An 11845-nucleotide genomic window follows, 5' to 3' on the forward strand; every position below is an offset into this window, starting at 1 on the left:
GGCCGCCCGGATCTGAACCCAAGTGGTGTTTTGTTATTGGACTTTTGTGCCCGTCACGGATTGTCCATAACGAACACCATGTTCAAGCATAAGGGTGTCCATATGTGCACTTGGCACCAGGACACCCTAGGCCGCAGTTCTATTTTCGACTTTGTAGATGTGTCATCGGATTTGCGGCCTCATGTTTTGGACACTCGGGTGAAGAGAGGGGCGGAGCTTTCTACCGATCACCACCTGGTGGTGAGTTGGCTGCGATGGTGGGGGAGGACCTGGCAGGCCCAAACGCATTGTGAGGGTTTGCTGGGAACGTCTGGCAGAGTCTCCTGTCAGAGAGAGTTTCAATTCCCACCTCCGGAAGAACTTTGAACATGTCACGAGGGAGGTGCTGGACATTGAGTCCGAGTGGACCATGTTCCGCACCTCTATTGCCGAGGCGGCTGATTGGAGCTGTGGCCGCAAGGTAGTTGGTGCCTGTCGTGGCGGTAATCCTAGAAACCGTTGGTGGACACCGGCGGTGAGGGATGCCGTCAAGCTGAAGAAGGAGTCCTATCGGGTTCTTTTGGCTCATGGGACTCCTGAGGCAGCGGACAGGTACCGACAGGCCAAGCGGTGTGCGGCTTCAGCGGTCGCGGAGGCAAAAACTCGGACATGGGAGGAGTTCGGGGAAGCCATGGAAAACGACTTCCGGACGGCTTCGAAGCGATTCTGGACCACCATCCGCCGCCTCAGGAAGGGAAAGCAGTGCACTACCAACACCGTGTATGGTGCGGATGGTGTTCTGCTGACCTCGACTGCGGATGTTGTGGATCGGTGGAGGGAATACTTCGAAGACCTCCTCAATCCCACCAACACGTCTTCCTATGAGGAAGCAGTGCCTGAGGAATCTGTGGTGGGCTCTCCTATTTCTGGGGCTGAGGTTGCTGAGGTAGTTAAAAAGCTCCTCGGTGGCAAGGCCCTGGGGGTGGATGAGATCCGCCCGGAGTTCCTTAAGGCTCTGGATGCTGTAGGGCTGTCTTGGTTGACAAGACTCTGCAGCATCGCGTGGACATCGGGGGCAGTACCTCTGGATTGGCAGACCGGGGTGGTGGTTCCTCTCTTTAAAAAGGGGAACCGGAGGGTGTGTTCTAACTATCGTGGGATCACACTCCTCAGCCTTCCCGGTAAGGTCTATTCAGGTGTACTGGAGAGGAGGCTACGCCGGATAGTCAAACCTCGGATTCAGGAGGAACAGTGTGGTTTTCGTCCTGGTCGTGGAACTGTGGACCAGCTCTATACTCTCGGCAGGGTCCTTGAGGGTGCATGGGAGTTTGCCCAACCAGTCTACATGTGCTTTGTGGACTTGGAGAAGGCATTCGACCGTGTCCCTCGGGAAGTCCTGTGGGGAGTGCTCAGAGAGTATGGGGTTTCGGACTGTCTGATTGTGGCGGTCCGCTCCCTGTATGATCAGTGTCAGAGCTTGGTTCGCATTGCCGGCAGTAAGTCGGACACGTTTCCGGTGAGGGTTGGACTCCGCCAAGGCTGCCCTTTGTCACCGATTCTGTTCATAACTTTTATGGACAGAATTTCTAGGCGCAGTCAAGGCGTTGAGGGGATCCGGTTTGGTGGCTGCAGGATTAGGTCTCTGCTTTTTGCAGATGATTTGGTCCTGATGGCTTCATCTGGCCAGGATCTTCAGCTCTCACTGGATCGGTTCGCAGCTGAGTGTGAAGCGACTGGGATGAGAATCAGCACCTCCAAGTCCGAGTCCATGGTTCTCGCCCGGAAAAGAGTGGAGTGCCATCTCCGGGTTGGGGAGGAGATCTTGCCCCAAGTGGAGGAGTTCAAGTACCTCGGAGTCTTGTTCACGAGTGAGGGAAGAGTGGATCGTGAGATCGACAGGCGGATCGGTGCGGCGTCTTCAGTAATGCGGACGCTGTATCGATCCGTTGTGGTGAAGAAGGAGCTGAGCCGGAAGGCAAAGCTCTCAATTTACCGGTCGATCTACGTTCCCATCCTCACCTATGGTCATGAGCTTTGGGTTATGACCGAAAGGACAAGATCACGGGTACAAGCGGCCGAAATGAGTTTCCCCCGCCGGGTGGCGGGGCTCTCCCTTAGAGATAGGGTGAGAAGCTCTGTCATCCGGGGGGAGCTCAAAGTAAAGCCGCTGCTCCTCCACATCGAGAGGAGCCAGATGAGGTGGTTCGGGCATCTGGTCAGGATGCCACCCGAGCGCCTCCCTAAGGAGGTGTTTAGGGCATGTCCGACCGGTAGGAGGCCACGAGGAAGACCCAGGACACGTTGGGAAGACTATGTCTCCCGGCTGGCCTGGGAACGCCTCGGGATCCCCCGGGAGGAGCTGGACGAAGTGGCTGGGGAGAGGGAAGTCTGGGCTTCCCTGCTTAGGCTGCTGCCCCCGCGACCCGACCTCGGATAAGCGGAAGAAGATGGATGGATGGATGGATGGGCTGTTAAATGACGTCACCTGTTGTCCTAATAAATCGACTGACAGCTTCAGGGACTCAGTCGACTGTTGAATCAGAAAAGCCATGTCCGCCTTGAAGCTATCTCGCTGTTTATTGAGGAGAGCCTCAATGTCGTTCTTGGTGACTGGGTCAGATTGACCCTCGAGTTCGGCTCTCTTGTCTTCAGACCCTGAAGCTGCTACTGCGGCCGCCATGTTAGCTAACTTAGCTGAGACGCTCGCTGCTCGAGTTGTTGTTGTTGTCGGTTTTGTCTTCGAGTTGCTCATTATGTCACAATAACCACACTATTTCGCACAAAAATAAGGGATGCGTCAGCCAGAAAAAAACACCGTAAAGTAGTTAGACTTTAAGGAGTAAATGAAAAGTTTGACCGGAGCCCTCCTCTCGCACGTCTGCCCTCTACCTCATCAAACCTGAAGCCCCCATCATTTTCTATTCTTGTTGGTCTATGTTTGGTTTTCAACTGTATTGTATTAAAACAATTGCATTTTTAATGGCTATTGTGTCATCCAATACTGGCATAACGATTGTATGTAATGTGGAGCTGTTTTATTTTGAATGCGATGTTATTTGTTATGTATGAATGTGTGTACAGTAAACTCTTTTGAGTTAATGTTGTACAAATAATGTACAAAGAATAGCGGCTGTAAATAAACAAAATACAAACAGTGTTTTCTTTCCACTCAATATTAGAATTTAATGTCCGCACATCTGCGGTCCCCTCCAAGGTTTCTCATTGTCATCCCATTGGGTTGAGTTTTTTCTTGCCCTGATGTAGGATCTGAGCCGAGGATGTCGTTGTGGCTTGTGCAGCCCTTTGAGACCCTCGTGATTTAGAGCTATATAAGTAAACTTTGATTGATTGATTGATTGATTGAAGATAGACAATATTTACATGGTGAATTAACCAGATGAGATGTGTGAAGCGGGTAGTACAAGTTTTAAATATAATGTAAAAGTCTGAGGTCCAAGATCATTGACTGTGACTGATTTTGCAGTAAAGTTTCCACAGTCAGTGATGGTTTAGGGCGCCATGTCATCTGCTGGTGTTGGTCCACTGGTGTTTTCTGAGGTCCATATAGTCACTACCAAGAAATTTTAGAGCACTTTATGCTTCCCGCTGCTGATCAACTTTATGGAAATGCAGATTTCAATTTCCAAAGGCACTTGGCACCTGCACAAAGTGCCAAAACCACCATTGCCTGGTTTCCGGACCATGGTGTCCCCTGTCCTTAATTGGCAGCAAACTGGTCTGACCTCAACTCCATAAAAAATCTTATTGTAAAGACGAAAATGCAATACGCCAAACCCAAACAATGCGGAAGAGCTGAAGGCTGCTATCCGAGCATCCTGGGCTCTCATAACACCTGAGGAGTGCCACCGACTGATCTACTGCATGCCACGCTGTATTGCTGCAGTAAATCAGGCAGAAGGACCCCCGGCCAAGTATAGACTGCTGTACATGTTCGTACTTTTCATGTTCATACTTTTCAGTTGGCCAGCATTTCTAAAATCCTTTTTACTTATTGGTCATTAGTAATATTCAAATTTTATACTGAATTTGGGATTTTCATTAGTTTTCAGTTGTAATCATCAACATTAAAAGCAAAAAAAATAAATAAAAATAAATAAATAAATATATATATATATATATATATATATATATATATATATATATATATATATATATATATATATATATATATATATATATATATATACAGTACAGGCCAACAGTTTGGACACACACAATCTCATTCAATACGTTTTCTTTATTTTCATGACTATTTACATTGTAGATTGTCACTGAAGGCATCAAAACTATGAATGAACACATGTGTAGTTATGTACTTAACAAAAAAAGGCGAAATAACTTAAAACATGTGTTATATTCTAGCTTCTTCAAAATAGACACCTTTTGCTCTCATTATGTTTTCGCACACTCTTGGCAATTCTCTTGATGAGCTTCAAGAGATAGTCACCTGAAATGGTTTTCACTTCGCAGCTGTGCTTGAAGCTCAGAGAGAATGCCAAGAGTGTGCAAAGCAGTAATCCGAGCAAATGGTGGCTATTTTGAAGAAACTAGAAAATAAAACATGTTTTTTTGTTAAGTACATAACTCCACATGTGTTCATTCATAGTTTTGATGCCTTCAGTGACAATCTACAATGTAAATAGTCATGAAAATTAAGAAAACACATTGAATGAGAAGGTGTGTCCAAACTTTTGGCCTGTACTGTATATATATGTATATATATATATATATATATATATATATATATATATATATATATGTATATATATATATATATATATATATATATATATATATATATATATATATATATATATATATATATATATATCTCTGTATGTTTGTAATGAATCTATATAATTTACAAGTTTCCCTTTTTGAACGAAATGACTGAACTAGATTTAACTTTTTGGTCATATTCTAGTTTATTGAGCAGCACCTGTACTTACAGCATAAATAAAATGCGGTTGGAGGTTTTTGAGAGGGCTTTATAGGTAAAATAGGTCAATCCCCATTAACTGCATTGTTAGCCGCCTCTTGCTAGCAATTTTCCCCTATTTAAAACACACAAAAAATAGAAAGACGTGTTCTTTTCTCATGTATCGATTGTGAATGATAAACAAAATTCCCCCCCTAAAAAGTGCACTTCCCCACTGACAAGATATTTATTTCTTCTTTACACAGTTTGAGTGATAAACTCAGATATTTTCCCAAACAAAACACGGCATAGACTTTACTCCCTGCCTTCTCTGGTGCTCGCTCGTGACCAGTCAAACTGTACATTTTAACACATTGCAATTCAATTCCAAATGCCCTAGCAAAAAAAAAAATTATTAACTTGTTTTTTTTTTGGTTAATATCACTGAAAATAAGAAGTATAAACAAGGGTATTATTTTTTCCTCACTGCTATACTCTGCTTTATTGATGACCATTATTGTAAAATTAGCATCATAACTCCTTTTGTTGCTTGCTAACAATCTTCAAGACATGTTTCTTAGCATGTCACTGGTGTGTGCGTGCATGTGTGTGTGTGTGTGTGTGTGTGTGTGTGTGTGTGTGTGTGTGAGTGACAGATAGAAAAGCCCTGACTCACTTATGGAAAGTCGTTTGCGCCACCTGTTGGTTTGCATGTGTACATTTCTGTACCCTGGATATAAGAGGAACCTTTTTTTGTGAAGGTCTTATTATATTTGGGTCGGTATAGTAGTTTGAACAGTTATTTGAAGTGCTCCCCCTCTGGCCAACATATGTAATAAGTGTGTGTAAGCAATTGAAATGCGCCCCCTTTGGCCAAAATTCATTAAAAAAATATGTATATAGAGACAAACTGCAATAACTTGAAGTAAATAATGAAGATTAAAAACCAATTACAAACAAAAAATAATATAATTACCTAAAAGCTTACCTTTTTTATATTTGTATACTATGTATATATTATTAATTTTGTAAATACAAAGCTTTATATATCTAGAAAGCGTGGTTCTAAAGAGGTAGGCATTTTTCGGAGGTTTCAAGAAGGTAACAAATACAAGAATGTGTGTGTGTGTGTGTGTGTGTGTGTGTGTGTGTGTGTGTGTGTGTGTGTGTGTGTGTGTGTGTGTGTGTGTGTGTGTCTAACCAGATGTCGGCGAGGATGATACTGGGGTTGAGCGGCGACAGCAGGTTGGACAAAGCCTCGGTGTACGAGTCCTGTCTGATGCACAGCTTCAGGTCCTCTGCGTTCATTTTCTGTGGCCCAGATTTGATGATTTCACTGAGGACCTTCATTTTGCCTTGAGCTTCGTTCTGTACATAACAGAGAGGGGCAAACAATTTTCATTGAGAGTTTGTCGGGTTGTGTGCAACCTTTCATCTGTCTAAAAGTGAAACCTGTAAAAAACTAAAGTGGGGCGCCAACTAATTAGGAAACACTAAACAGTCAAAATACAGCAGTCCTTCTGAAATACAGTAGTAGGCGGACCCCCTGGCGGGTGTGGTGCGATGCCGGCGGGGCGCGCTTTATCAGTATCTTGCAGTATCATGCTTAAAAGCCCTATTTGAAAAGCAGTGCACTACAAAACATGCTCATTGTTATTAATAAAGCTATTGTTTGTTGCAAGTCGATATACAGTTCATTTGAAAAGTATTCACAGCGCTTCACTTTTCCACATTTTGTTCTGTTGCAGCAGTATTTTAAAATGGGGAAAACGATTTTTGTCCTCAAAATTCTACAGACAATACACCCTAAAGACAATGGCCCCCATTCAGCAACCGTTCTTAAGAACAAATTTCGTTCTTTGGCCCACACACACACACGCACACACACGCACACGCACGCGCACGCACACGCACACGCACACACACACACACACACACACACACACACACACACACACACACACACACACACACACACACACACACACATCAATTACTGGGGTGTTGATTTAGTGATTGGTGTCTCTTTAAAAGACCAACAGGCCTCTCACACCCTGTTGCAACTCAACTCACACAATGGCAATGTTTTTGCTGCTACTGCAAGATGCCGCAGATTGTGCCCTGGGGAGGTAACGCATATTTCACGACCATGTAGACCTATTTGCCCGAAGTGACAAAAAAGTATTTGAACGCTTTAGGCTACCAAGAGTTGTCCCCCCTTTCTTAAACTTACGTTTTGACATTATGTATTTCCCCCGCGGGATAATACGAATTTCTCTTCTGTAATCTGTTTGTGTTTTTTCTCAGCGTGTTTGATGTTCGGCTTTTCCGCCGGAATTGTGCCCTTATATGGGGAAGACACGCTAACCATTTGGCATTCAGCAACTTAAGAACAGCAGGTGGGAACAATTTGGCCGTTTAAGAATACGTCATGAATTTATTAAATGGACTCCTCTTTGGAAATCACTTAGGAATAGGTATGTCCGAAAATGGCTTTTTTGCCGATATCCGATATTCCGATATTGTCCAACTCTGAATTACCGATACCGATATCAACCGATACCGATATATACAGTCGTGGAATTAACACATTATTATGAAGATAAGGTCCTTTTTAAAAAATTGTATTAAATAAAATAAGACAAATAAATTAAAAACATTTTCTTGAATAAAAAAGAAAGTAAAACAATATAAAAACAGTTACATAGAAACTAGTAATTAATGAAAATGAGTCAAATTAACTGTTAAGGGTTAGTACTATTAGTGGACCAGCAGCACGCACAATCATGTGTGCTTACGGACTGTATCCCTTGCAGACTGTATTGATATATATTGATATATAATGTAGGAACCAGAATATTAGTAACAGAAAGAAACAACCCTTTTGTGTGAATGAGTGTGAATGAGTATAAATGGGGGAAGGAGGTTTTTTGGGTTGGTGCACTAATTGTAAGTGTATTTTTTAATTTAAAAAAACAAAACAAAAAAAACAAAAAACGATACCGATAATAAAAAAAATGATACCGATAATTTCCGATATTACATTTTAAAGCATTTATCAGTTGATAATATCGGCAGGCCGATATTATCGGACATCTCTACTTAGGAAGAAAGATAAGAGGAAAAGTTAGGAACTTATTGCTGAATAGGGCCCACTGTGAACATTTTTATTTTAAAAAATTTGCCAATTTATTCAAAATACTGTGAGTGTGAATGTTGCCTGTCTGTCTGTGTTGGCCCTGCGATGAGGTGGCGACTTGTCCAGGGTGTACCCCGCCTTCCACCCAAGTGCAGCTGGGTTAGCCTCCAAGTGGATAAAATTCATTATATTAAATAAATAAATAATCTAAAAGATGACAGAACGTCAACTTGGCAAAGCATTTAGAGCAGGGGTGTCAAAGTCAAGGCCCGCGTGTCGGAACTGAATTATCTATGGCCCCCAAGTCATAAAAATGGGGTCCCACATTACATTTTTGGGGTCCCACTTCTTTGTAACCGTTTTGAAAACAAATGATAAATATATGCATTATCCTGTTATATCTCACATTTTATATTGTGTTTTGGAAAACGGTTGTCATAAAAGTTACTTAATTCATTTAAGAAAATAATACAAAAAAACCCACATTTTTTTATGCATATGTAAATTTATTCAGTTATAAACATTCATCCATTTTCTACCGCTTATTCCCTTTTGGGGTCGCGGGGGGCGCTGGAGCCTATCTCAGCTACAATCGGGCGGAAGGCGGTGTACACCCTGGACAAGTCGCCACCTCATCGCAGGGCCAACACAGATAGACAGACAACATTCACACTCACATCCACACACTAGGGCCAATTTAGTGTTTCCAATCAACCTATCCCCAGGTGCATGTCTTTGGAGGTGGGAGGAAGTCGGAGTACCCGGAGGGAACCCACGCAGTCACGGGGAGAACATGCAAACTCCACACAGAAAGATCCCGAGCCTGGGATTGAACCCAAGACTACTCAGGACCTTCATTCACTTTTTTCTTTCCTTCATGGATCTAAACTTTAGCGCTGCCTGTATTTTTTGTAATATTTTCAGAATGTTTTTGTTCTATTTTTGGCCAACGTAAGACAAATAAAACAAATTTGAAGTTTTCTTTAGTTTTTAGTTTTAATGCCATGATTTTAATAGTCCGGCCAGCGTGTGCACAGATTTTCCTCCATGCGGCCCCTGAGCTAAAATGAGTTAGACAACCCTGATTTAGAGCATATAACTGCTGGCCTGCACCATACCAAAGCAGAACGAATCTATTGTTTTTATACAATATTTATTATTGACAAGTAAGAGGTAATACTGTATGCAAGGTTTGGGTAAATTATGAAAAATATTTTTGTACGTTCATGCTGGGTCAGAAACTGTTTTTGATTCAGATCTAATCCAGATGGAATGTAAAATTTAATCTGGAAAATGCAATAAAACAGGTTCAATCATCATAAATATTAGCTTGATTGGATTCTTACTAATTGGATCCAAAATAAATCCAATAGTAGGTTAAGATAAGCCTAAAGATCGGTTTCCTTAATTTGATGATTTTGCAAATGAGTGTTCTCTGATTACTCTTGAATACTCTTGTATTTACAAGTACCTGTTTGGTTAAGAGCTTGATGTGGTGGATGTTCCCCCTGCAGTACGCTTCAAGAATGAGGCCAAACCTTAAACTGACAGATGCCACGTGGATCTCTGACCTAAAATGAAACATTCATTTTTTTTTAGTCGTCAACAAGAAACACGTGCATGTTGCTAGGGTTTTGCCTCACCTAAGATGCCAGAAGAGAAAGTGTCCTATCCTCCGGTTGAATAAGGCTCGCTCTAGCAGAAAGGTTGTCAGGTCACAGTCCAGGTAGGACTCGTACTTCAGGACCTGGACCAGCTGGATTAAATACTGGAGCAGCTCATCGCCGCTGTGGGCAGAGAAGAGATGATGTTGCACAAATGGCTTTGCTGAGAAGCAACATGTTGGAAATGTGAGTACCTTAGCTTGCGGAGGCATCTGACGGTGAAAGAACGCACCGCGGGGTCAGGAAAACTGTAATCTAACAGCTCCAAGGCGTGGATAGCAGGGAGCTCTGGCCAGTTCCTCAGGAGATTCACCATCTAAAGCAAGGGTGTCAAACTCATTTTAGCTCAAGGAGCTGCATGGAGGAAAATCTGTGCACACGCGGGCCGGACTATTAATATCATGGCATTAAAAATACAAAATAAAGACAACTTCAGATTGTTTTCTTTGTCTTACTTTGGCCAAAAATAGAACAAACACATTCTGAAAATATTACAATAAAAATGTAGAAAAAAATACCGGCAGCGGTAAAATTTATATCCATGAAGGAAATAAGAAAGTGAATTAATGTTTATAACTTAATCATTAATTAAACTCTAAATCGATTCATACATTTCAGGAATCTTTTCAAATACATTTTAAAATTTGTTAAACATTTTTTAAGAACCAATTCTTAGAAATACATTTTTAAGGCTATCTCCGTGCTTACTCGCTGCGCATACATGTCATACGTCAGCAGACAATACAATCTTTTGTAACCTGTAACCTGTTTTAAAGAGGTTTCACTTGAATTTTTATACCAAATAATTTACTGTAAGAATTGGTTTGATTTGAGAATCGTGTTGAATCGAATTTAGAATTGAATTATGAGTTGTTGGAAGATTCACATCCCTAAAAAAATAAATAAAAAAAACATTCATTGAAAACCATAAAAGAATAGTTTTGTAATAATTTTTCCTTAATCAATAACTTAAAAAAATATTTTTAAATATTTATATAAATTATTAATGATTAATCGGTCAATCTGTGTTGGCCCTGTGATGAGGTGGCAACTTGTCCAGGGTGTACACCGCCTTCCGCCCGAGTGCAGCTGGGATATTAAATTATATAACATTACAATTATAATATTATATTAATTATTAAAAAATACTACTTAAAAACAAAAGATTCATTATTCAAAAACACAAAATTTTTTTTTTCATTGATTAATTGTGTTTCAATTAAAAAGTAAACTCAAAATTTGGAGATCTAGCTTTTCAATGGACAGTTGTAGTGTCAATAAAATCAATGAAAATATCATGTAAAATGAAATAATAACATCTCTGTCAAATATTTTGCTATCAATATTGATATTAGTCCAAACTAATTTTGAAGTTTTAATTTGACATTTGATGGAGTAATAAACATTGTGATTATCTATTCAAAAACATTCATAATTCAAAATATACACAAATTAGATCTTTGACAAAAGACAGAAAAAAAATGTCTGACGGCTTTTTAAACTCCATAAAACATAATCAGACGCTTATATAGTTTCTGGTAAATATCATCATATTTATATTTCTGGTTATTTATAGTGCTAGTTTATTGAAAAATGGTTGAACAAAAATAAAAGGTCATACCTGAACAACATCATCTCTCTTATTCCACTTGGTGATGAGCAGTAGCTTGGAAAGACTTTCCGGATAACGATCACGAACTTCCGTGCGCAGTTTCCACAGCAGCTCCTTCTCGTCCTCAAAGAACTCGGTGTAGTTTTTGTTGTCCATAATTTCTTTTAACTTTGTGTGCTATAGAAAGCAAAACAAGTAGACACACTGTTACTTTTTCTCACTTCAAAATAATGTGAGATGTAAAATATTAAATATTGCAGACCTCTTCTTTGGTTACAACAGCTGCGTCGCCATTCGTCTCCATTTCACTTATCTGGGAGATGATTGGAGTGAATTGACTGGATGAAATATAAAGGAAGATCACAACGATCGCATGTTGCGTACCTTGTCAAGAGGAGGATAGTAGAGAGGATGTGGTCTGATGTTAGGAAAGCGGATGAGAAGCCCTGCTGCACTGTCCACATTAGGATTCTTTTCTACTGTTCCCATCGAGTTCAACAGTTCACTTTTGT

At 41.0% G+C, this 11845-nt stretch overlaps 1 protein-coding gene across 4 annotated transcripts in view; it reads right to left on the reverse strand.

The window, feature by feature from the left end:
- pik3cd (phosphatidylinositol-4,5-bisphosphate 3-kinase, catalytic subunit delta) overlaps positions 1-11845 on the reverse strand; it is a 78247-nt gene that overhangs the window by 23544 nt on the left and 42858 nt on the right. For all 4 annotated transcript variants that reach the window (XR_009816955.1, XM_061976988.2, XM_061976979.1 and 1 more), the window contains exons 10-16: positions 11718-11845; positions 11596-11646; positions 11343-11510; positions 9916-10037; positions 9701-9844; positions 9529-9628; positions 6120-6286 (exon numbers count right to left, since the gene is read on the reverse strand). The exon at positions 11718-11845 is cut by the window's right edge and continues 3 nt beyond it. Coding sequence is in view for 3 of the 4 variants with exons in the window: in XM_061976988.2 (XP_061832972.1) it covers positions 6120-6286; positions 9529-9628; positions 9701-9844; positions 9916-10037; positions 11343-11510; positions 11596-11646; positions 11718-11845 (880 nt within the window). In the remaining variant the exon portion in view is untranslated. The remainder of the gene's footprint in view (positions 1-6119; positions 6287-9528; positions 9629-9700; positions 9845-9915; positions 10038-11342; positions 11511-11595; positions 11647-11717) is intronic.

Source organism: Nerophis lumbriciformis, linkage group LG01 (assembly GCF_033978685.3).
Source record: "Nerophis lumbriciformis linkage group LG01, RoL_Nlum_v2.1, whole genome shotgun sequence".
NCBI classification, from domain to species: domain Eukaryota; kingdom Metazoa; phylum Chordata; class Actinopteri; order Syngnathiformes; family Syngnathidae; genus Nerophis; species Nerophis lumbriciformis.